Here is a 27,497-nt window from a genome sequence, read left to right as displayed (position 1 = left end):
GTTTTTTAGTATTTTTGGACAGTGATGAATCTTTTTGAATTTTGTGGGGGGTTCTCAAGCAAACATTTGAAGCAGATTGCTGCATAACTTTATTTTTTTTTAATAAAAGACTTGAATATTTTTTTATTGGTAAATGATTGCAATCCAGACCACCTTTTTTGCAGGAGCAGTAACATTTCTCGTTGAATGTAGTTTCTAGTCAAGGGGCAAGATGGCCGCTGACAGACCGTAGGGAGCAGCCGCTACCCTCCCAGGCTCCTGCTCAATGGTGCAAAGAAACGGGAAAATGCCGACGATCGCTGTCTACATAAAGATAGTATGCAGTACTCTATGAAAATTGTAAAACGGCTGTTTTACTGGATAGTGAGAAGCGGATTGAATTTGTCAAGTGTGCTTTGCTGGTTTGGATCTCAGGACAAACCTCCACTTGCTTCTCGACAAGCTTTGATGCAAAATATGGCCCCACGCGGTCCAAGACCGCAGAAAGATTCTCAGAAAGAGAAAGAAAAAGATTACGCTACTTTAAGTGATCCTGGTGTAGCCCCAAGCTCTAATCTTCGGTCGATGACACAGAGTCGAACCCGCAGAAATATGGTGAGAGACAATCTAGATAACGCAGACTATGCAGAGGAGGAAGCGGAAGAGAATATTGAAAAGCCACAAAAAAAGAATGAACCGAAGTCAAAGGAGAAATTAAAAGAGAAAAAGGAGAGACCTCAATTAAATAAAAAAACAATAAAGCGCCAGAACAATGAAGCCGTTGGTAAAGCTGCGGGTAAAGAGGGAAATATGCGCCAACCTACCCTTCGTGAATCCTTTGCGGTGCCTGCTTTGATCCAGTCCTCAGGAACAGCGGTTGTGGCAGGGACGGAAGCAGTAGCCTCACTACAGGCCTCACTACAGGCAGATTTAGGGACTGGCGGAGCTCGCGGAGTCGTGCATGGGCTGACAGAATCGAGTGCGGAGCTTCGAGAGGCTCAGATAGAGAGCGCAGCTGAAACTGATGCACGGACAACAGAGGATGCCTCACGATCGCCGGATGTGCAGCCGACTGTGCTGGAGACTGAGAGGACGCCGCGGCATGAGCACGAGCAACAAGAGCTACGTGAACAGACCCAGGATGGGAAAAGGCAGGCTGCCGCTTTGCTAAAAGATCGAAAACTCACGGGGGTTTTGGACAGAGAACAGCACACTACGACTCAAGTACTACTTGCCGGTAAGGAGGGCAGTGAGGGTGGGGAGGGTCTTGACAATGTGCTTAGCAATGGGATACAGACCCGACCAATGGAACTTGTGGATGGGGTGGAGAGACCAGCGCCCACGCAGAATGTGGTCGATCCAGTGGAGTTGACCCCGGACGGGGTGAATGATGCGCAGTCTGTTCCCTTTGCTACCTCTAACATATCTCTACCTCTATCCCTCCTGGATTGCGTTGAAGAACGCTCTGGAGCTCTAATCACAGAGGAGGGTGGTATGACTCAACAAATAGATAAAGATGGTGGAAATCAGGGATCAGGGGCAACTGTGAGAGAAGGCAGACCAATATCTATTATACAAGCCCCAGTTGGCCCCTCTATGAATCCGGGATCCCCAAGTGACGAATGCTTTTACTCGGTTAACGATGAGGAGGACAGTAATGAGAGTGAGGACTCCAATTCTGAGAGTGACATTGGGGTTTCCGAGACAGAATCAGAGCTGGAATCTAAACCTGTAACCTCGGACAGTGAAGAAACGCACAAAGTGACTACTAAAAGAAGGGGAAAAAGTCTGAAAAATCGATCTCGCAGCAAGTCAAAAACCAATATGAGTCCCTCACATACAGAAGTCTCTAAAAGGTTAGACTGGGATTACTCAGCAACCTCACAGCTTTACCAAGAGGGGGCTGCAGCTGTGCCTGACTCTCAACTCAACTCATCTGCACAAGCGACAACGATGGATATGCTGTATACAACATTAAAACAAATGCAGGGGGACGCTAGAGCTGAGTCCCGGAGGGCAAAGCATGCTAATCAAAAGATACAAGCATCTCTACGAAAAGTTAATAAACTATATTCAGATATGGCATCAAGGGTTACTGAAGTAGAAACAAGAACTGAGAAATTGGAGGAAGAAGTTGGGAATTGGAACGAGTTTCGGAAGGAACAGAAAAAGATGGCAAGTGATGTGCACTGGAAACTCGAGGACTATGAGAACCGCCAACGGCGTAACAATATAAGATTACTGGGGGTGGCGGAAGGAAGGGAAGGGCAGGATGTGCGGGCATTTGTCATTGAGTTGCTTAAGGGGGCCTTTCCTGAATTAACGGGCTGGGCATGGGAAAGGGAGATTCAAAGAGCGCACAGGTTCCCTATGGTTCAAAAAAGGACCTCACCTACTGATAAACCTAGGGCTATTTTGATATTCGTAGGGAATTTCCTTTTAAGACAGGAGATCATGGACAAAGCCAAGCCTGAAGCTAGACGAACATATAATGGTACGACTTTCTTTGCCCGTCCCGATTTCTGTCATGTCACGGTGGAAAGGAGGTGGCGGATGAGGAAAATTATAACCCCTTTCCAAACCATGGGTTGCGAAGCATATTTAATGTTTCCATCTCGTCTTAAGGTAATAGATAAGGGACAGACCAAGATCTTTTTCTCTGAGATTAAAGCGCAGGAGTACCATGAGGAGATTAAGCAAAGAAAAGGGGGCACAAAAAATATGGTGGTTGCACTAATCCAGACAAAACAAAAAGCTTAACAATAAGGTGGATTACTTGAAAGGAAAAACCTAAAACGTGTGTCTGAAATAAAAGAGTAATGGTATAATGGCATAAAGAAATAGATGGTAACTAGAGCAGGGGAGGGAGGGAGGGAGGAGCGGGTGACACCTGGGCCTACAGCTGTCACGCATAGGTCAGCACTGACCTTTTTGCCTGTAAGGGGGGGGGCGGGGGAGTGAGGAGGGGGGGCGAGGGGTACAGGGCACTTGGATGTTTTTTGTTTAAATATTTATGTACAGGGAAAACTTCATGAAATATGTAAAATTCAGTGGATGGATAGATCACTTCAAGGAGGAGATGATAGAATATTGTGTGCTGTTGATGTTAACTTGTTGGGGCAGGTAACCGATCTACATTAATGGGTACGCGTATAATCACTGTAAATGTCTGCGTGTTAAATGATCGAACCAAGAGGCAGCGGGTGGCAGCGTGGCTAAGATCTTTAAATGTGGACTTGGTGTGCCTCCAGGAAACTCACATAGCGGGAGAGCAGAGGCATTTGTTAGAGCAGTTGGGATTTCAAGTACTAGCCTACACTAAGCAGGGTGCCAAAAAAGAGGTGTGGCAATTTTGTCTAAACAAAGGGATCTTACAATAAGGAGAAAACTTGAAGATCGATGGGGGAGATGGGTCCTTATAGAGTATAAAATGAATGAGGAATGGTTTACTTTAGGGTGTGTATATGGCTCAACGGAAGATGATCCTGATATCTTCGATTTTTTCAAGTTCAAGTTCAAGTTCAAGTATTTATATAGCGCGCTACTCACCCAGATGGTCTAAAGGCGCTTGAGGGAGGGAGGGAGGGTTATTTATCGAAAAGCCAGGTTTTTAGCTGCTTTCTGAAGGAGAGGTGGTTCTGTGTAAGGCGGAGGTGAGTGGGGAGAGAATTCCAGGTTTTGGCCGCTAGGTAGGAGAAGGATCTTCCTCCCATGGTGGATCTGTGGATGCGTGGAATTGCGGCGAGGGCTTGATTGGATGATCGTAGTTGGCGGGTGGGTGTGTAGAAGGACAGTCTTGTGTTGAGGCATTCAGGTCCTAGGTCGTAGAGGGCCTTGTGCGCGTGGGTGAGGAGACGGAACGTTATTCTCTTGTTGACTGGGAGCCAGTGGAGGTCTTTCAGGTGACCGGAAATGTGAGCTTGACGAGGGATGTCCAGTATGAGTCTGGCTTTTGGATTTGGAGTTGTCCACATGGTCACCAACTATTATTTTAACTGGAGATTTTAATATTAATGGGGCAGGTGGGCTTGGACTTGCTTCTAATAGGGGGTATCAGGGTAGAAAAAGGAGAGTTTGGTGTTCATTAGGTAACCTCGCAAGGAATAATGCTTTGATGGATGTATGGGGGACACTTTATCCTGACAAACAGGGGTTCACTTACTATTCAGCACCTCATAGGGTATGTGCTAGGTTAGATTACTTTTTTGCTTCAAACTCTCTTCAATCAAAAGTAAAAATCAAAAAGCTACCACGTATAATCTCTGACCATAACCCTCTTATTTTAACAGTAAGCCTTAGCAGTAAAAGACCGGATCGTATTTGGACATTTGAGAGGGGACTGTTAAAGGATGAGGCATATATTACCCATATGAAAGAGTGGATTACTGATTTTTTAAATATCAATAGAGGCAGTACGGAAGTTGGGAACGTTTGGGATGCATTTAAGGCAGCTATTCGAGGGGAGACAATAAGCTACAGTGTAGCGAGTTGGAGGAAGGAATGGCAAAAAGATGAAGACCTCATTAAAGCGGTGATAGAAGCAGAGGATGAGTTAACTAGTAACGTCATAAGGGGAGCACCTCTAGATCAAGTATTAATAAAAATAGCTAAGGCAAAGATGGAGGCGCAGGAGAGCATAGCTAACAAAGCTGCTAAAACATACTTAGCAAATAGAGAGAGATGCTACGAGTTTAATGAATCTGTGGGTCGTACTCTGGCTATACGAACCAGGCAGAATGTGTCTACCGGTCAAGTGCGTGGGGTTCAGAATGAAGCAGGAATAATAGTCTCATATACAGAGGGAATAAGAGAAGTATTTAGAAAATTTTATACCTCACTATATAATCAAGAGAACACAACTGATGCCTCTAAGATAGGTGATTACCTCCAAGATATCCCAGTAACAATCTTATTGGAGAACGAGGCAAAGGGACTGGAAGACCCTTTTAGTTCCGATGAGATTTTTATTGCCTTGACTAGTTTACCCTCTGGGATGGCCGCAGGACCTGACCAGATCCCAGTGGAATTTGTAAAAAAAATTTGGGACATAATTAAACAGGATCTGACAACTACAATGCAGCAGGCGCAGGGAGGGATATTGGTCCCGAAAAGTTGGGCAGGGGCAGATATTGTTGTAATTTTGAAAAAGGGCAAGCCCCCTAACCAACCTGGATCATATAGACCCATAACATTGATGAATGCGGATACAAAAATATACTCGAAGGCATTGGCTCTTAGAGTTGCCAAAGTCATCAACAGACTTGTGAGCATTAACCAGCACGGGTTTATACCGGGGAGAGGCACCACCCATCACATACGAAAAGTCATTACCCTTCTTGATGCTACAGAGGTAACAGGAGACCCGATGGCGATTATGTTATTGGACGCAGAAAAAGCCTTCGATCGGGTCTCCTGGGACTTTCTATGGTTTATATTGAGGAGGTTGGGTTTTGGAGAGGGGGCTGGTAAGAGCGTTGCAGGTATTATATGAGGCCCCAACCGCTCGCATTCGAGTAAATGCTGGATATACGCTTCCATTTAAAATAAAAAGGGGAACGCGACAGGGGTGCCCCTGCTCCCCACTTCTGTTCGCTCTTTATATGGACCCATACATACGCCGCATAGAATTGAATAATAATATCTGCCCAGTAGACACTTATGGGACCCAATGCAAAATACTGGCCTACGCCGACGACGTAGCGATTGTGACTCCTAAACCTATGGAAGCCATGGCAGTGGTTGAGATGGAAGCCCAACAGTTTTGAGAAGTGTCTGGTTATGCTCTTAACACTACTAAAACACAGATTATTAAAAATTGTAAAGCACACTGCTTAGATAATCGGGTGGTGGAAAGTGGAGTATATTTAGGGGTAACAATCACAGCGGATCTAGACAAATTAGTGGAGGCAAATATAGCACCTATAATAAGTAAAGCCAAGAAGGAACTAGACAGGTTACATAACATCCATTTTTCAATAGTAGGACAAACTAATATAATTAAAATGATTTTTCTACCAAAATGTTATACTTATTTAGGGCTATACCCTTATTATTTGAGGCGAAATGGTTCAAAACTCTGGAGCATATGATAAACCGGTTTGTCTGGTGGCATGGAAAGACCCGAAGGGCATTGAGATTTATGGCACTACCTAGGGAACGTGGTGGATGGGCCTTGCCAGACTTAAAACTATATTACTGGGCGGCATCCCTTCAATACATGGCAGGGTTATTAGGAGGGTGAGAAAATGAAGGACAAGATCAGTTAGGAACCCTAGCAATTTACACATTGGCTTTAGGAGATCATGCTGAGAATCTTTTATTGAAAATTACTGACCATAGTTACTTTAAGAGGACTAAATTTAAAACAGTCAAAGCAGCACGTAGGATTTGGATTTCATTTGCGAAAAAGTTTGGCCTGGGTAGATATAACGCTTACACTAGGTTAAAAAATAATCCCAGTCTCCCTGATGATATATTCTCGGGAGTGGTTTTTAATGATTGGGCAAGACGTGGGATTACGAAGATGGGGCATATGATGGGAGCACAGGGGGTAATGCAGTTTTCTGCTCTGCAGGCAATATATGGTTTGGATTCAACTCATTTTTTTAAGTATCTGCAAATAAGGAGCTTTATGACGACAAAAACTGGAGGATTGGCGGGATTTAACTCGAATCCTATTTCGGATATTATAGAGAACGGTACAGAGGGTGCAATAAGAAGATTTTACTCTGAGTTGATAGAGCATCAAGTTGATGATTTGGAAAAGTTTGAGAATAAGTGGACACAGAAACTGGGGGTTGAGAAGAAATGTTTTCATAGAACATTGGAATTAGGTCATAAACTCCTGTGTTCAGCACCACTTCAGGCACAACACTATAAGACTCTCTACCTATTATATCACACACCCGCTAGGATAGCGCGATGGGGAGGTATAGCTGGAATTACGTGTCCAAGATATGATAGCGATGAAGCTGATCTTGTCCATATGCTTGCGACGTGTACCCATTTAAAAACCACCTGTGATGAAATTGAACTATTTTTTAAAAACTCATTAAGGATAGAAATCACACTTACCCCAGTAGTGGTGATGTTTGGAATAAATCAGAGTGCTACCCAGGTATCTTATGAATATTTCATATTCTTGCCTATGGCTGTTCTGAGACTATGTATTGCCACAGCTTGGCTGGACCGTATACCACCCACATTCCATCAATGGTTAATAAAGCTATTGACTATGTATAATCTTGAAAAAGCAATTTATGCTAGGAAAGGGGCAAATGGTAAGAAAATAGGTAAGGAAATATGGGAACCTATTCAAAGATGGAGAGACATAGATCCAGGGTAGGAGGTACTAAAAACAGTGTCTCAATGATTTAATTTTCTTGTTTGATTTATGTTTTGACTATATCTGATGAAGATATATTAGGATTGTAATGTGATTGTTTAAGCTGCTCTATCCTGTATAGCTTAAGATATATTGTTGGATTATATGATTTGGATTAACTTGTTATGTTGTATTATCGTATATGTTAATTTCTATTACCCTTTATGTATATGTGTGCCCTGTACAAACACAAAATGGGGAAAAATCTAAATAAAAAGTTTTTTTAAAAAGAATGTAGTTTCCACTGCAGGCTTGCCTGCCTGAGAAATTATCATCAAATCACAGCGGAAATGATAATAAATGATAATAAATGTAGCATTAATTATGTGTTTTCCAGTGAACTCCGAGGATACACGCTCCATGGACCTGGGGGTTCGGCCTGATCATGAAGAGAAGGGATTCTACTCAGAGAATTTTCATTCCGCTTCTTGGATCTTCAGAGGGGATGATGGGAGCCCAGACAACAGTCCTCGGTGCTTAAGCAAAAGGCCCAGGCCAGTGGCAAGTAAGTGGATACCTAATTTAGCACATGTAAAGACATGTTCTTATAAGGCCTCAGTATCAGAATATCATGGCAGGTAGGTGCGAGCACATTCTGAAACTCGTGGCACTGATTGTTAACATGACAGGTATGTGCTAAATATTAAATAATGCAATTACAAATGGCCCTCTATTCCTCAGGTGGAAACATTGAGAAGCACATTTCCTTGATTTAAATGATTTTTATTGAGTCAAATAAAAAGTACTAAAAGTGCATATTACATAAGGAATAGAAAAAATATGTTAAAAAATACAATTGATAAGGTACAACCTTATGTAAAGGATTAAAAGAGAAATTATTAGAGTACCTATTAGTTAATAAATATTTATATAATGTTAAAAATACAACAAAGGAAGAAAGAAGTGGAAGATAAGGAGAAGAGGAGAGAAAGAAATAGAAGGGAGAGAGAAAGGGGATAGCCAAATAATGATTAGTGTAGAGCTGAGTGTGCAGATAGGAAAGTAGTAAAAGATAACCATAATGAATCAGATTTGATTTTTGAGACAGTGAGGAAGATGAGACAGTAGAAATTCTATGTTCATTACAAATAAAATTCCACCATATTAGCATATATATTTTAGAACCATCTTTCCAGCAAGTAAGGATAACATTAAATGCAAGAGAAAGAAAGAGGTCACATAATTTTAACTTCAACACGGTGTCATAAAGATCAGTAGACATGGATCCCAGAAAAACATTATGAATTGATAATGGGATACAAAAAAGGAATATCTTACAACATTTAGTCCATATGGATTTCCAGAACTTGAGACAATTAGGGCAATAGTGTAACAAATGAAGTAATGTGCAATTAGAGGAAAGATATGACCAACAAAGAGAAGATGAAGACGGGTTGATTTTGTGTATAAATAAGGGTGTCCGAACTGCTCTATTATATAACAAAAATAACGATTGAGTAATATTAGCAACTCTAGAGGTAGTAAAAAAATGTTAATTGAAAGGAACATTGAGAGATCTAGTTCGAAGGCTAATTTGACTGATGATTTTGGTCTTTCAGAATTAGGGGTAGATAAAAGTTTATACATAAGAGAAGGTTTCGGGTTAAAATCAGGGAAAATATTATAAAAAGGAGTCAAGGGAATAAATGAAGTAACATTGGGAGTAAAATATTTAGTTATTAGAAATGATTGAAGTTCCTGTGATAATTGGGAGTTTTGTGCTAAACAATTGGAGGGTAAGTCATAGCGGTCCTGTTGTGTATTAAAAGGTGTAACAGAATTATGTAAGATAAGTTGGTGGACATATATTATTTTCTTCTCCTTCCAATGTTTGAAGTAGAAAGCTTTATGACAACACTTAATACATGTATTATAACAAATAGAGGAGGCAAGAAAAGGTTGGTGAAAATTAGAGCCATCTGTGAAAAGTGAGTGTATAAGGTGTTGGCAGTATTTTAAAATAGGGTGCTTAGAAATAAAAGTGCAATCGGGCATAAAACAAGTATCATAGAAAGAGAATTTGGGTAATTAAGAGCATTCAAAATCAATCCAACTAGGTATAGATTCATCATCTGTTCAATACGTAAATCTGTCTGATTAAAATAGTAGTGCGATATAATTTAAAATTAGGAAATTGTACACCCCTTCGTTTTTTGGTTTGATTAATTTAGATAGAGCTATACAAGCACGTTTTTTGTTCTAGAGAAATTTAGTACAGACGGAGTTTATTTGATTAAAATAGTAATTGGGGATTTTAAAGGGTAGCATAGAGAGTAAGAATAAAATGGGTGGTACAGTCATCATTTTGATGGTAGCTAGTCTACCCCACCAGGATAAATAGAGGGGGGACCAGGAAGAAAATAAGTTTTGAATCTTGATTTTTAAAGTATTACAATTGTGGGAGAGAGTTTGAGAAATGGTAGAGGAGAATCAGACTCCTAAGTATTTAATTTTAGAAGGACACAATTTAAACTTGGTATCAGCAAACATGAATTGATAACATAAGGAATTTATAGGTAAAATCTCAGTCTTATTAAAATTCTATTTATAGCCAGATACTTTAGAATATAAGTCAATTTCCTGTAGAAAAGAAGGCAAAGAGGGTAAGGATTTTGAAAGGTAAATCAAAATATCGTCAGCAGAAGTGGATAACTTAGTTTAATGAAAGTTATGTTGGAAGCCAGTTATCAGCGGATTACAACAAATGCGTTCAAGAAAAGTTTTGAGACATAAAAGGAATAAAAGGGGAAAAAGAGGACATCCTTGGCTAGTACCCCTTTGTGTAAGTTGAAATGAGTGGATAAAACAGAAACACATGCATGGGGTACTGAATACAGTAATTTGATGAGCGAGATCAATTTGGGGCCAAAACCAAACCAGTGAAGAGTTTTGAACATAAACTGCCAATTTATACGGTCAAAATCTTTTTTCAGCATCAAGAGATAATGCAGCTAGAAGACCAGGACATTGTTTTGCCATAGTAAGGATATTAGAGAACATTCTAGCATTATCTGAGGTAAGCCCACCTTAACAAAGCCAGATTGATCTGCTTTCAACAGCAGGTGTATAACATTGTCTAATCTAGAGGCAAGGATTTTAGCAAACATTTTGCTGTCATAATTGAATAATGAGATTGGACAATAATTTTGACATAAGGAGTGATCTTTATCAGGTTTGGGGATAATTACAATGCGAGCATCAAGAAAGGAACCTTCAGGTTTGGAGTGTAATAGAAAAGAAGGTGAATAGCTCATGTAAGTGTAGAACAAAAATAGATGAAAAAGAAGAGAGAAGTTCAATAGAAATTCAATTAGGGCCTGGGACCTTAGCTCTCTTAAGAGATTTAATTGCATCTAAAATCTCCTGAAGTGTTATATCTCTTTCCAAGAGGACCATAACCTCAGGTATAGAACGAGGGAGAGGGAGACCATCAAAGAACATTTGAGTATTGTCTTCGGGGGGATGGGTGTCTTCCGTGTATACTGAGTGATAGTAGGTTTGAAATGCATTGACAATATCTGAGTCAGAATGTAGTAAAGTGTTAGTGCGGTCATTAAGAATAGGTCCAATGGTTTTCCTTTACGATTTGACTTTTAAATAGTTGGCCAATATTCTACATGCTTTGTTCTGACCCCCATAGTATTTAGATTTTATTTTTAGTAGAATATTACACGCATCAGATGTAGCTAATTTATACGAGTCAGATTTAGCTTTGTTGAGGTCCCGAAGGTGATCAGGGGACTTAGAGGTATAATAAGCATGTTCAAGAGTTTTGATCTGTGATAAATTGGAAAGGTATTTAGAATTTTATATCTTTTTTTATGCCAGTATAGGCAATGGTCAGGGCTCTAAAAGAGGCGTTAAAGGCATCCCAGTTATTGTGAACAGAGGTATCACTTGGTTTGTTAAGTTGAAAAAATTATTTTATAAAGAGGGTAGGATCTGAAATATAAGTTTGAACAGATAGTAAGGAATTATTGAATCTCCATCTAGTATGTTTGGGAGTAACAAGGGATAAATCAAAAGAGACTGAAACAGGGGCATGATTAGAAATGAAAATGGAACCAATCTCAGAAGTTTGGAGTGTGGGAAGTAAAGTTTTTGAGATCAAAATGTAATCTATACGCGACATGGTGTGATGAACAGTTGAAAAGTATGTAAACTCCTGTTTATCGGGATTACTGGTTTTCCAGGCATCATAGAGTGAATGAGAGGTAATAGCAACTTGAAATGCTTTGTGTGATTTATCTGGTCTGAATTCACAATCTGATTTTCTATCGGAAAAGGGGTCCATACAATTATTGAAGTCTCCAGCAACAATAATATTAGGGTTAGCGATTTATTTATTTATTTATTACATTTGTATGGCGCAACAGCTACCCTGAGGGTTTCCCGGCGCCTTGGATCCGAGTTTTGCCAGATGAGATGGATTATAAAAGCGGATTTTATTGGTTAAATAGCCATGTTTTAATGCCTTTCCGGTATTTGACGTAGCTTGGTTCAAGACGTAGTTTCAGCGGCAGTGAGTTCCATAAGACCGGGGCCAGGTAGGTGAAGGAGCGGCCGCCCAGTCGTGCCCGCTTAAACCTGGGGACAACAAATTTTGCCTGATGCAGTGAGCGAAGGTTTCAGGAAGGTGTGTATTTAAGCGCCAGCTTACATAAATAGGCAGGCGCTTCCCCTGTGGTTATCCTGAACATGTAGCATAGTGCTTTAAATTTGGCTCTATTGCCTATCTTGAGCCAGTGTAGCTTTTTTAGATGTTCAGCAACACTCGTTCGCCCAGGGAGATGGAGAAGAAGCCTAGCCGCCGTATTTTTGACGATCTGGAGTCGATGTATGATCTCTTTATTGGCTCCTAGATATAGGATATTCCCATAATCAAGTCTTGAGCCTATCAGGGCCTGTATTGCTGTTCTCTGTGCCCCTTCTGGGAGTTGCCACAAGATTTTTCTCAGCCATTTAAGAATGGCAAAGCAGGTTGAGGCTGTTTGTACACGCATGGACAGTTTGTCATCGATTATAACCCCTAGGTTGCGTGCGGATTGTACCGCAACAGGGGTGGGGCCCATTTCCGTGGGCCAATGTGTGGGTCCCCAGAGTTCCTTATGTTCTCCAAAGATGATTAGCTCGGTTTTTTCCCCGTTTTGTTTTAGTTTCTTGGTATGCATCCAGTTTGCCATTCTCAGTAATCCAGAACGGAGGGATGAGATGTTGGTTTTGTCTGGTGTAGATAGGGAGAACACTAAGGGGCACATTAGGATGGCGGGCGGGCTTTGCCCGCCCGCCACCCTATCGGAAAACGGGACCGCCCGCCTTAAGGGCGGGGGTCACGGGTGTGCCATTAGGATGTGGCACTGTGGCGGGCACATCCTGTATTCTCAGCATTGTGGCGGGCGGTGCTCTCTGCACCGCCCGCCACAATGCTGACAATACATCACAGCATTTTCATTTGCAAAGCGGCAGGCACCGCATGGTGCCTGCCGCTTTGGAAATGAAAATGAAGGGGGGTACCACAGGTACCCCCCCGTGTGCACCCCCCCACGCACCTTCACTCTGGAGAGTGAAGACCGCCTGCCTTTCCGTGGAGGCATTGCTGCCACGGAAAGGCATTGCACTCTTGCCATTGTAATATGGCTGGCGGTGTCTAATAGACACCGCCACCATATTAGGCATTTTCCGCCCCGGCCGCAAGGCGACCGGGGCGGAAAAGTGGCGGGCGGTGTTTTCTTCTGCCGTGGTCCCCCCGCCATACTAATATGGCGGGGGGAATACAGGGAAGGATGGCGGGTGGATTGCCCCCGCCAGGCTAGCGGTGGCTACCCCCAGCCTGGCAGGTGCAATCCGCCCGCCATCCTAATGGACCCCTAACTGTGTATCAACCGCATAGGAGTAGATTGTGAGGCCCATTTCCTCAGCTATTTTTGCCAGAGGGGTGATGTAAATATTAAAAAGTAGCAGACTCAATATGGAGCCCTGGGGAACTCCACAAAGGGAGTTCAGGATATTGGAGGCATTATTTTTGGAGAAAACCTGGAATGTCCGATGGAGGAGGAATTGTTGTAGCCACTCCAGCGCTTTCCCTCTCACTCCTATGTCCTCTAGGGTCTGGATCAGGGTATTATGGGAAATGGTGTCGAAAGCGGCACTCAAATCTAGAAGAATGAGTGCCACCGTGCCACCGCTATCCAGTTCTTGACGGATAGCTTCTGTTACCCCTAGTAGGGTGGACTCAGTAGAGTGGCCAACTCTAAAACCTGACTGGGAGGGATGTAATAGTTTATTTATATTGATAAAATCCGCTAGCTGTCTATTTACATGTTTTTCCAGAATTTTGGAGAATATTGGTAGAAGCAATATCGGGCAGAGTTGGAGAAGATCTCTGGATCTCCATTCGCCTTTTTAAGCAGAGGCACTATCATTGCATGTTTCCATTCTTCAGGTACTACTGCTTCATTTAGAGATGCATTTAAGAGTGTTCTAACTACGTCCAAAATGCAAGGATCAATTTGTTTTAAAATGCGGGCTGGTATCGGGTCCTGGGGTGAGCCTGATTTTATACTGTTAAGTACTTCCGTAAAAGTAATGGGGTCTAATGACTGCCAGACAGTAAGCAGGTTCACAGGGGTATTATCCCGCACGTCAGACTCATTGGGAATAGGAGTTGACGGCGGGGTTGACTTAGAGTCGCAACCTACATTAAAGTTCGAGTAAATGTTGGATATTTTGTCATTTTGTCATTAAAGTAGTCCGCAATGACATTGTGTGGTGGATAGTATAGGGGGTTCAGGTTGGTGGGCAGCTCCGGCTAAGTTTTTCAAGGCTTTAAAAAGAGTACCGGGATTACTTTGTGCCTCTAAGATGGTATTCTTAGTGTAGTCCCCCTTTGCTATTTTGCATGACAAGTGATAAACATTTAGTGCTTGTTTATATACTTCTTTGCTTGCTAGATCATAATTTCTTCTCCACTGCCTCTCTAACTTTTTGCAGTTGCTTTTTTCTTCCTTCAGTTTCTCAGAGAACCATGGGACCAGTGGGTTACATGACTTCCGTTTACTCAGCGTAAGCGGAATGGCAGTCTGGATGGCTGAAGATAGCCATGTGTTAATTTCTTAATGATCTGTGACTTTGAGCTCATTAGGAGTGATATTAGGTCTAGACCGTATGAGCTGGGAATTAAGGTCGTCTATGTTCAACATTTTCCAGTTTCTGATCCAAACCTCCGTTCTTTTCAGGTGTTTTGTAGTTGGTGCCCAGATTTCGAAATTAATTAGATAATGGTCGGACCAGGGAATGGGAAGTGCGGGCTCACATCTTAGGTTTTTAAAGTTTGCAAAAATTGGGTCTAATAAGTGACCTGCTTTGTGTGTGGGGCCGTTATTACATAGTTGGACATTGAGTGCTTCTAGATCGGATAGAAGGTTAAGAATCATATGGCAATTGTGGTCCACTAAATGTAAGTTAAGGTCGCCAAGAATGGAGAACATGGATGCCTCCAGCAGGGGTGGGGTGATAAACTCAGAAAGAGCCGCCACCCATTCCCCTGCCGCACCTGGTGGTCGATAGATCAGGATTCCAGTAAACGTGATTTGCGGAGTGAGGGTGAGCTTACAAAGTCCAGCTTCACAATTGTCCATTTTAAGTTCTTCCCGTATGCATTTAAAATCTTTTTTGAAAATTATTCCAATACCTCCCCCACTTTGATTCAATCGATCTTTTCTAACTAGAGTGTAATTTGGGGTTAGGGCTGAGGCGATGTCCGGGCCTGAGCTGGCATTAAGCCAAGTTTCTGTTAGAAACAGCACATCAGGTTTCTGATCATTTAATAAGTAAAAAATGTCCTCTTTATGTTTGGGAAGCGATCTGCAATTGGTACTGATAAAGTTAAAATGCATGACTTCATCTTTATTTGTCTCAATCATGGCAGTCTTGCATCCTCCATTCTTCCCTGTTATTCCTAACAGTAAATGGGAGAGGGAGAGGTCACACTCGGGGCAACGGAAAGGTGGGTCCTTGAAAATCAGTGTCTTACAGTGTGAATTGCATTTAGGCCTTAGGCTGAGCAGATCGTTACGTGAATAGGTAAGTGCTTTGGAATTTTGGGCAGGGGGCATGGCCACTGGTCCCGGCCGGGCTCGGACGGGTGCAGACAGGCTTGCCTTTGGCGCGCCCGCTGCGCGACGTACACATAGCCGACTAAATAGAGCTCCAGCCATGTTGTACCCGCCCCCCGACCTCTAACCCGTGACTATGTCCCTGTCCCGCCTTCACTCCCTCCACATCAAACGGGAAGACCTGTGGTGGACCGGGGAGCCGGCGGACAGGACTGCGGGTGTAGCGAGAGGCTGTGAGTAAGCTTTCCGATTTTAAGACAGTTAAAAACAGCGTTAATAACAAATAAGATTTCCAAGTTTAAAATTCAGGCATAGTACCAGCGTGCAAATTAGCAAATATCGTGATTCATACCCGCCAATTCAAACACCTGGTCTCAGCAGATCCAGCGAGTGCCTCCGTTAGAGTCCACTAAATAGAGCTCCAGCCGTGTTGTACCCGCCCAACCTCTAACCCGTGACTATGTCCCTGTCCCGCCTTCACTCCCTCCACATCAAACGGGAAGACCTGTGGTGGACCGGGGAGCCGGCGGACAGGACAGCGGGTGTAGCGAGAGGCTGTGAGTAAGCGTTCCGATTTTAAGACAGTTAAAAACAGCATTAATAACAAATAAGATTAACAAGTTTAAAATTCAGGCATAGTACCAGCGTGCAAATTAGCAAATATCGTGATTCATACCCGCCAATTCAAACACCTGGTCTCAGCAGATCCAGCGAGTGTCTCCGTTAGAGCCCACTAAATAGAGCTCCAGCCGTGTTGTACCCGCCCCCCGACCTCTAACCCGTTACTATGTCCCTGCCCCACCTTCACTCCCTCCACATCAAACGAGAAGACCCGTGGTGGACCTGGGAGCCGGCGGACAGGACAGCGGGTGTAGCGAGAGGCTGTGAGTAAGCTTTCCGATTTTAAGACAGTTAAAAACAGCGTTAATATCAAATAAGATTTCCAAGTTTAAAATTCAGGCATTGTACCAGCGTGCAAATTAGCAAATATCGTGATTCATACCCGCCAATTCAAACACCTGGTCTCAGCAGATTGAGGATAGTTTTTATTTAATAGTATGCCAAAAGTTTGGATCAAACTTAACTGGTCAATAAATATTGAAGAAGGTTACCTGTTAATTATGAACTGTAGCAATAAGTATTACCCATAGTCCACTCGCATCATTTTCAGTAGATACATTTTGCAAATATAAAGATTTATGATAGAGGATGGCAACACCACCCTGACGGTTGACAGCTGAGGAAAAGACAACCTGACTCACCTATTGACGTTTGAGTTTGAGAGATTCGACATCATTACAGTGGGTTTCTTGCAAAAAAGAAATCTGGCAATTAAGTTTCGATAAGTGAGAAAGTACCTTTTGATGCTTGACAGGGTGATCCAGACCATGAACGTTCCACGAAACAAGAGTAAACATGTTTATGTTTAAGGGACAGGAGTACAGGCATAATGATGACGAACTGCAGGGATAACAAAGGGAACAAAAAGACACCAATCATTAAAAGAAGGGTAACATGATTAAATTAATAAGCACATAAGGAGGTAAAACAAAAACGCACTCATGTGAATATAAGGACAGGAGACAGGAGGAAGGAAAGAAAGAGAAGATTGAAAGAGAGGGTGACATTTATCCCAACGTATCTTTTGCGATGGATGTTAAACTGTTTTTTTAGTCTAAGGCCCTTCCAGAACTATAATAGAAGAATACTTCTTGGGCCGATTACAGATTTGTCATTTACACTACTATGCTGTGACGAGCTACTCTATGATTGTTTTACTGAATGTTACAGGAAATATATTGCACTATATGAGAAACTGAACTAGTAGGGCCTTCTACCCGGTATCTGATTTTGATTGTTTACTCCTTGTTGTTTTACAATGTTGACCTCAACTGTTCTGAGTTCATGCATGCTTCTGCCTCTGTGTACAGCGCTCTGATACCCGCAAGGGTCATGTTCGCGCTTTATAAAACTTTTCAAATAAAATAAATAAATTAAATAAACTAAAATAGGGATAAAGCAAATGAAAAGAGAATACAAAAAAAAGAGAAATAGGGACAGATCAAGGACATAAAGACAAATCCGAGATAAGACGCGAGGGAGATGTGAATCAGGCATGTTCATACTCGAAAACAAGAACAACAATGGATAAAGAGGGAACTAAAAGAGGTAAGAAAATATAAATACTAAGATATTAAGGCTGCATAACCTATATTTAAAATACAAGAAGTAAAAAACACAACAGGACATGAGGAATCTAAAAGTATCAACAATTTAACAATTTAGGAACATTAGGCATTGGTGTCCATAGATGTTCTAGTGATGGATTGCAGAAACTGTTTCAGTTTAGATGGATCTTCAAATGAGCGAGAGACACCTTCATGTGTAATTTTACAAAGACAAGAATGTAATATCCCATAACGGATGTTCATGGAACTTAATTGAGGACGAAGAGATGGGAATTCCTTGCGTCTGGCATTGGTTGTGTTGGAACGATCCTGTGAGATGAAGTAATTAGGACCAGACCATACAAGACAACGTTTTTCTCTGGCAAACTTAAATCCATGCATCAGGTCGGTTAATTCTAAAAAGAGCATTATGAATCCAAGTGGTCTGCTAGATAGGGGTTGAAGTCGACCAAGATGATGTGCCTGCTGGATATTAAGAGGAGTAAAGGATTAAAGGCTAAGAAGGTCAGACAGGAATTTCTTTGAAACGGAAAGAAGATCCGGACCATCAACATTTGCATGTAAGCCATACAGACGAAGATTGTTCCTCTGTTGAGATTCTCGAGATCCTTGGTGTGAAGTTTGAGCTTGTGAATTTCCTGTTCCAGAAAGGGTACTTTTGTTAGCTACATCTTGAAGATCACTTATATGTTGTTCCATTTCGGACATCTTACCTTCCATGTTAATCCATCTGTCCTCAATCAGCTGTAATATTTCATTGGTGGTGTTCATGAACGGTTTTGGAGCATGTAATTCATCTAAAATTGAGTGCAGGACCAGATTTGAGGATGACTAGACCGGAGGGAGGGTCAATTTTGGCTCTTTTTGGTTTAGTGCCAGATGAAGATGTTTTCGTGAGAGACAGAGAGTCACTAGCCATCTTGACGTTATGCACTTGACGTCGAGGATGCTTTTTGATGATGGAGTTCCGGCCCTTAAAACCGATGATCAATAATATAGGTTTCAATGAAGATATAAAATGTTCAATCACTGTATTTAAGGAATGTTACAACTAGTTCCTAGGTGACAGGATTATAACAATATGGTAGATTAAATAGTAATGAGTAATAGAAGCACCCACAAACTTGTAAATGAGTAGGTAGTAGGATGTGAAGTGTCAACTGAGGTAACACCTCACAACATATGCACACTTATTCACATCTCCTCAGATTCAAGTTAATGAGAAAATAAGGGTAAGACAATTTCAGTACTGACAGCATAACACATATATTGTGTCAATTATAGGTGCTCTGATAGCATGGTCAAGAGCAGTAAGGCTGTTAAAAGTCCCCAACTGGACAACAATTACTGCGCTCAGCAGCACCAAGGGCGGTTATAGGACCTTAACACAGAGTGTGCTGTCTTGTGCACAGAAGTAGCTGGGAGATTCTCCACACGTGTATGAGGGTATTCCGGCTGATGTGCCCTCATGCTTGCTCAAAGTGGACAATTAATAGAATGAATGAGCTGGCGCTAGTAAGGAAATGTTTCTTTGGTGGGATTACCTGTGTCTCAAGGTCTCTCACATTTATTTTCTTTTTGTCCTTTTTCTTTTACCAAAAACCTTGAGACAAAAATAATCACGATTTTGGTTTATTTAGTGCTCCATGTCATTTATGTTATTAAAACACCTCTAATGTGCATTATTTGCTAGTGTGGAGATCCAGTCAACATTAAAGGAAAAGTTGCATGTCAAGTCAAAGCCTGGATTCTGTGTGGAAATCAGGAACAAAAGACTCAAAACGAGTAACAAAATAGGATGACTGATGGTTCCAGTTAATGAGGAGCCGAGGTAACTGAGAGGAGGATTTGCAGCAAAAAGCTGTATTTAGGTGTTACCACAAAGGTCTGACCGCCGTTGGCGTCCTTACATTTGATGAGATAAAACAAGATGGCGGCCGCTCTAGTCAGGAAGACAACAATCGAGCAAACTCATTCAAATGGTGAGCCACAAGCTCACCCGACGTCAGAGTAGTGAGCTGCCGTATAACGATGAACACATCCGGCCAGGAAAGGGAAGAACGATGTCTTTAAGTAGCCGTAAGTTCCCTCTTGAGCCCCGTGTGGAGTCGGAGCTCAGCACACCGCCGCCATCTCGTCCAAGTACATACGCCACGCCCTCAGAAGAAGCAAATTTCCTGATTGATAAGTGATTTTTCTAATTACATATAACCTGGACCCTTTAAGAAGGGAGGAGTACAATTCTGGTTGTGTTTGGTACACAGATTTAAAATAGCTTAAAGTTCCAGTGACAACCTTTCAACTGAATTAATATAACTGCAGCAGAAAACTGTGTATAGCATGGAGCATACAGGTTCAAATGCAACTCGGTCCTTTCTACATTGAATAGTAAAGTTACAAAGAAATAGTGCAAATAATAACTGATTGCTTCACCACTTACAGACTTAAGTGAGATAGCATAAAAAAAGGTAAATTTTTCACATGTGGATGCCAGAGGAATATCTCTGGCCTCACTACTTTAACCATGCACCAGGCACTTTTTTGACGTTTTTATATAGAGTGTAAAAATTAAAACAACACAAAGTAAAATACTCTAATAGGTTATGTTGTGTATACATTATGTCTCCCTTATTTGGAACCTGTGTGTTGTAAAGGGGCAGATATCCATTTCATTTTAATTCTACTTTATCAATGGGAGTCCTTCTCATCACTTCCTAAATTGCTTGCATCATACTATAATTGCACAATCGCATCCAATGCAGGGGTGTAACACAAGTTCCTGCAGCCTTAAGGACGCAGGAGGGCCCCCACCCCTGCAGATACCCCCCAGCCCTTCATGGGGGCCCCATTCCGCCAAGGAAAATCTGCTAGATATGGGAAACTCAGGGGACCCTTATCACATTCTGGGAGGGGAGGGAGAGGGTCATTTTGCATTACGCTACTGTGCACTTTTGTAACACTTATAACACCTGATCAGATACCGAAGTGCTTGGCGTGTGGGTAGCATGCCACTCTGTAAGTTGAAACTTTCTAAGTGTGGAAGTGTGGTTTTGTGTTGTATGATATTACAACGCGGTTTCTACACCGCGGTACCATTACAACACGTCAATCACAACGCAAGTCGTTACAACGACTTGCGCTGGAGGAGCTGGATTTTGGAATAGTATGATTTACTATTCCAACTCCAGCCTACGTTACAGTAGGGAAGGTGTTGGAATTGTAAATCATGCAATTCCTTAGTACATAGCGCCGTTCAGCGCAAGTCGTTGTAACGACTTGCGTTGTGATTGACGCATTGTAATGGTACCGCGGTGTAAAAACCGCGTGGTAATGGCTGTCTCCCGTGGTTTTGTAACATGGCCATTGTTGTCAGTGTTTCAATGCCATGTTTGATGAGCTGAGCAGGGCATTTGTTGTGTTACTTGTAGGTTTTCCATAAAGAGTGAAATTAAGTGTACTTTGTGGCACCTTGGTCTATGAGAACGTAGCACATGATATGAATTGATACCAATAAAATAAGTAAGTAAATCCTTTATTGTTGCAATTAACAACATTAGTACAGTAAACAGCAGATAAAATCACTGAGTTGCAGAGAACACCATATTATAAAATAAATATATAAAAAAGTAGACATTGTGGGTTGTAGGGCCAAGGAGGGCAAGGCACTCTATAGATAAATTTCACACGCCAGTTTCCTTACAGTGTTGAGTCCGTTTATGGCAAAATACAGGATATTTATACATTGTCCAAACCTAGAATGGCCCATCAGTCTGTTTATACTTAGACAGAAGGTCCAGGCTTCTTTGCATGTGTGGATCCCAGGAGATGAGAAACAGTGGTCTCAGTAAAGTGTGACTTGCTTTAAGAAATGCTGGACAGCAGCATAATAAATAAAGCAGTGATGCTCGGCTATAATCGCAAAACTTGCAACATTGCAAATTAACTTGCTTTGCCAAATTTGTCCTATTTTCTTGACTCAGCAGATTCATTAGTCTGGCACATAATATAAATAGTCTGGTCGTTCTATTTAGGGTCTCTTTAAGATAAGGCTGGATCCTAGCGTTTTTGTTGGATTTTGAAATTAATTGATTGTAAGGAGAATCAAGTATTTTCTCTATGTCTGCTTTATGAGAAATGGCCAAGATGTGCTTTTTCAAAATAGACTTGATGGACAGGAATGTGACAATCAATGCAGATACTGACTCTAGGTCGATCATTAGATCATTGGCAGCTGTTTTCAGGTAGAATCCCGAAGGATTATTCTGGGCATTATAGATCTCCAGTGGTGCTGTCTTTAAAGATCCTTGGTCTGCTGTGATGAGTGAATTATAATATTTAATGTGCGATGTCTTACACGTCAGCTCTTGCTTGTAAGGCTGAACTCCAGCCGTAAAAACGACTGCAAGGTGATGTACTTTAAGCAGCATAAATCTTTCAAGAGCAAACTAATCCACCCCCCCCCAGAACAACTAGATTGCTTTGCTCACCTGGGGGTTACCATTGCAGAGGCTATGTCTTGGCAACAGCACATTAGCAAGGCCACCACCAGGTTAAAACAGATCTCTGGTGCAATACGTAAAGATTTTCGGCATCTTACTCTAACCTCATTTCTCCCACACTCAAAATCTACAATGCCAGGGGGTTGGGGTCTGTCTTGTATGGGGTTGAGCTGTGGGGGCTCCCCAAGCATGATGACATTGTAAAATCGGAGAACAAGTTCATTAGGAACCTGATTTCCCTCGCAATCAGCACTCTGTTATAGCCACTGTTTTTGTGATCTAGACAATACTAGGGTCACGCATAAAATTAGCCTGCAACCCTTATTGTACTGGAGCCTCCTGTTGGCCACTCCCGAGCTTACACAATATGCTGACACTTTAAAGGATGTTATGAAGGCCGACCAATTTAATTCTTTTCCATGGCTCGCAAACATGAAGTCTGCCCTGTATTCATTAGGACTCCAGGATTTGTGGGACCAACGAAATACATCTGTCTTTTCATCTAAGAACGAGAAGAAAATGAAATATTGGTCATTTGTGGAAGCTGAGGATGTTTGGAAGTCAGCCTCTGCCAAGCTAACACGTGATTACATGGACATTAAGACATGCTGGGGGTGGGAATTATTCTGGGATGTAGTGACAGTTCCACTGCACCAAAAACGTTACTTTCAGTTTTGTATAGGCACTCTGCCCCTCAGGTCATTCACATCAGGCTGGAAGGGCAAAGGAAGTAGCACTTGTCCTATATGTGACCGCCAGAAGGAAAGTGTAGCAAATGCAGGCTACCTATCGCCCCGGCACAATTGGTTGGCACCGATTCGTAGGTCATTAGGTATACAGAACTATCAGGATGCTGTCCATATTTTTAGATCAGACTCTTCCCTACCAATGGTTATCTCTATTGATACATTGCTGGGTGCAATGTGGGTGCTACACAAAAAAGCCCTAAGTCGCACTCTCGATCGATGACTTATATTTCTGCATGTACCAGCTGGACCGTATTGGGGGAATCCTTCTAACATTTCTTTTTTAATTATATGTTTCATTTTATGAGTATGTGTCTATAATTATACATATTTAAACTTTTTACATGTTTTTAGGCACTATAGGATGTATGTATACTGTTTTAGACATATGTCGTCAGCGTGATGAATTGTACTTTCTATGGCCCTGGTGGCTGAAGTAAAGAGTTTTGATTGATTGACTGCCTTGTGTGTTTTTGTAGATTGAAGATTCGCCTGTAGGCGTTACATTGTACTTTGTCTAATGTGGTCGCCAGTTTCCCATTGTACATTTGATGGCCGTAGGAGACAGTAGGCAGTAGTTTTGCTCGCACAACCTGAAATATTGCCACAGCCAAAGGACTATGCAGGTGTTTATTTAATTTGAACTGGGTGAATGTGACTGCAGACGCTCTTTTTTTGAGATACAGTAAGTTTGTTATGGGCTTACGATTCTCAGAAAACCAAACTCCCAAGTAGTTTTATTTTGATGAGTTGTTAATCTACAGTTCTCCTAGCCTCCATAACTATTTCGTTTTATGTTTGTAGTTACCAAAAATTATGACCTTTGTCTTCCCAGTATTAGTTGTGAATTTGTTGCGATTGGTGTCTACATTCAACTGGTGAAGTGTTCCATGCATTCCGTTTCTGGTGTAATCTGAGATGATCAAATCACCCGCATATTGAAGTCCGTGTGACCAGATCTATGGTGATACTGTTTTACCTTTTGATATGGCTTGATCTAAGTCTACTATGTTTAAGTTAAACAGAATCAGTGCTAACATGCTGTTCTGTTTCAAGCCACGATTTGCTGATTTTTCTGGTGTGGCTTTATTTCTGTTATCAATGTTAATACGGACCCATGTATTAGACTAGAGGAAGATGTTTGCCTTCAATAAGAAGAGGAGATGCCTCGTGCTAATTTTGACCATACTATATTCTGGTCCACACTATCGAATGCAGCAGAGTAGTCTATAAAGGAAATGAAAAGTGGAGGACTAAAGGTTTGAGTGGTTTGGTGCGCCAAATAGTATAGAGTGATCATGTTGTCTGTTGCTGACTGTTTTGACCTAAAAACAGTCAGTAAAAAAAAATAATAATAATAAAAAATTATGTTTTCTTCTGCAGACCAGGCCTCAAGCTCCTGCAATAAAATGTTCACCCATGCTTTTGCTTCTACGTCCAACAAGGCAATTAATTGATAGTTAGATGGATCAATGTTAAGCTCTTTTTATGGATTGTATATAATATTGATCCTCTCCAAGAGTGTGCTATTTGAGCGACCTCAAAGCAGTGAGTAAGGTGGACTGAGAATATTGATCCACGTCTTAGTGTTTGCCTTCATCACTGACACTGGAAGCCAGTTTGGGCATAGCACCTCATCTTCTCTGAGCATTTATAAGATCTTGTTGACGGCTGCATTGCTGAACATGACTGCTCCTATGTTTGGTCTTTTGTACAATGTCTGTGTTCATCCTTGCATCTACACCTTTTAAAGAATCCAAGGGGAGTTCGGGTGATAGATGAAGTGGCTGTCCTGCATGAATTGTTTGAATTTTTCTGGGTGTTAGTAGAGCTATGTAACATATTGTTGGGGGCTCCACCACCATTACCACTCCTTTTCGTTGTTGTATAAGGCCTCAACATGTTTAATCCCTTCTGGCATTCTGATTCTGTTCTCCCTTGCACAGGCTGTGCCATCTAGTTTGTTAATGTACTACCAAACATTTGCCTGGCTGGGCAGGCCACAGAGAGAATGGACATGAAGCCATTCTTTTTCCTGGTGTTTAATCTTTGTAATCCATAGCAACTTTCTATGTTCTTTTCTCAGCATGAGCAACTATTGCTGCAAGTTGGAATTGTGTCTGCTTTTTTTGTATTCTCTCGAAGCTAGCGTTAGTGCTGTTCTGCGTGTCCGTATGTCCACCCTGTGCCATGGATTTTTCGGTAGCCCTGAAGAGATTTTGTTTAACTTGCTGTTTTTTTGTCTTCCTTTAAGCCCCTGATAGAATTTCCATGATGTTGCCCCAAGATGTTGTCACACTTTGACCTGCGGCAGTGTTTGTCAAATAATTTTCTCAGCTAGAGGTTGACTTTACATAGATTTACTCATGGTTCACTAACCTTGTTCCATTTTAACCGTTTTAATAGCATATGATTCTCAACCCCTTGCATCTTGCCCACCATATTCAATTTAGAGCCTGTGGCAGTGATTAGCCGAAGTAAGGAACTCTATGGGAGATGGTCACTGGCCTGAAGTTGCTCTATCACGTAGGCTTTATAGGGGCAATGTATTGTGGTTTACTATCTTTTTTTGTCATGGTGTTGCTTGGCTCCAGTGTGGCTAGATTATGAGTTAACAAAAAACCTATCATTTTCTCCTTTGGCAGATCTTTCAGAGTTGGATTTTGATCTATTTGGTAGAGTGTTCCAAAATTTCCGAGGTTAAAATCTTCAGTTAGAATCATTTCAGTAGTTGGGTATGTGCAAATGAATTTGTCCAGAGTGTCACAGTAGTCCTCCAGTATTACATTACTATTGACACTGTGCAGATTTAGGTAGATGTAAATCAGAAGTATTGTTCTTTTTTGCCACCAATATGTCACCTGTTAATTATCAGGGCTTTGTATTGATGGGCTGTTTTAGTTGACATCTCTAACATCAAAGTTCAAGGTTGTGGAAACATGTGGCGAGTCCCCCTAATGGGCGCCCAAAGTGCTTAAGCTTAATTTCTGGTTTGTGGAATTTATGAAAACCTATCAGGACTGTCTCGACTGCTCTGGTTTCTTGCAAGTCTAATATGTCTCCAGTGATGATAAACTGATATGCTTCCGGCTGTGTCAATATACTGCGGAGGCCTTAAACAACCCATGATATTAGTGTGCTCTCTTGTTTAATTCGTTTAGCCGTCCTTGTGGGGCTTAAATTAGTGGGTGGTTGGAGGTGGCCCTCTTCTGTACTCTAAGATTGACATTGGACTTCCTTGCTTTTTGGATAAGGCTGCTAGGAATAAGATTTGTTTGTGGCCAGCAGTGCTACTGCTAGCCAGTTCCAGTCATCCTCTTTTCCCACAGTATGTACTGCATAAATTGTGCATTTGTCCTCGTGGTTTTTTACTGCAACAAACCCGAGTCGGGGTGCTTGTGTATGCATTATGGTCCAGAGTGCTATGAGCATTCCTAAGCATACTAGGGGACCGGGGCTCAGACGGTTCCGGTTCAGCATTATTGTCTAAAACTTGAGGGTATTTCATTGGCTTGACTTCAAATATTTTAGTGCCCCAGTTCTCAAATGCTGTGCACTCCTTTAGGACTACCATCTTGTATGTTGAAGAGCTCCAGGTCACTATTTTCTCTTTAAAATGTGGTGAATGGGCCAAGTGTACAAATTTTACTCTGTGTATGTCTTTAGATAATAAATGCTTTAAGTTGGGACCATGGTGAGGTGGATGTAAGATATTTTCTCTATTTAGGATATTGTCTTCCCCCTTGAGATGTATGGTGGGCGTAGGTTGAGTTGAATTGTGTTGGTTTCATGGACCTCTATGGTGGGAGACTCATGAAGTGTATTGTTCATGGCAGGCTTCAACAGTGTCTCAGGTGCCTGGGTAGACATGTTTATTGCTCTTGAAGTCTCCTTGGACGGGCACCCCAAGTTGTTCCATGGTGTGGATGGTGGGAGGCACCCTGATAGTTGTTGGTACTCTGTTAATGGTGTGATAATCTTATTTGTGGGTATGTAGCTCAGTCCTTTAGTGGGTCTACTCTGCTCCTGAGTGTATTACCCGTCATTTGCACCCAACCAAATGACGACTCTTTTGTGTTTACTTGTCACACAAGTTTTCTTGGGGTATCTTGCACTGTGCTTTGTTGAGCTGCTCCTAAGTGCAGTGTTTTGGACATTTGTGAGGTGTTAGGTGAAACTTGTTGGTTAATAGTTGAATTGCTTTTTTTAAACCTGGGTCGAGGAGTCATCACAGGGGGTGGGTCCAAATGCCAGCCCTTCCTTCATTTACAAGTTACTGAAAATTGGAAAGACTTTCGTTTGCGCTGCAGCGCTTTGGATGTCTCTATCCACTGGCTTTGTATGTTTAATTTGGCAAGTACTTTAGGGTTTAAAAAATAATTATTCAGCCTTTTTAGTTCGAGCATCAGCACTGGCCTGTTGTATCTCTCTGTGGGGCTTTGGCAAACTCACTCATTTCCATTGGCTGTTAGCTGCGACATTCAGAAATACTGGCTTCTGATTGGTCTATCACTGCAATTGTCCCTTTGTGTGGCTCCTTCCTCCCATGGCGATTTCCCTAATGGTTTCTTTTGGTTGTCCCTTTT

The 27,497-nt window shown here is 41.8% G+C and overlaps 1 protein-coding gene across 1 annotated transcript in view; it reads left to right on the top strand.

Annotated features, from left to right (window-relative positions):
* LOC144819485 (uncharacterized) overlaps positions 1 to 27,497 on the top strand; it is a 646,675-nt gene that overhangs the window by 192,093 nt on the left and 427,085 nt on the right. The window contains exon 5 of the mRNA XM_078677349.1: positions 7,701 to 7,868. Coding sequence (XP_078533475.1) covers positions 7,701 to 7,868 — 168 coding nt within the window. The remainder of the gene's footprint in view (positions 1 to 7,700; positions 7,869 to 27,497) is intronic.

Source organism: Lissotriton helveticus, chromosome 2_1, assembly GCF_964261635.1.
Source record: "Lissotriton helveticus chromosome 2_1, aLisHel1.1, whole genome shotgun sequence".
NCBI lineage: Eukaryota > Metazoa > Chordata > Amphibia > Caudata > Salamandridae > Lissotriton > Lissotriton helveticus.
Note: the sequence above shows the minus strand (reverse complement) of the source record. Positions and strands in the feature narration are given on the sequence as shown.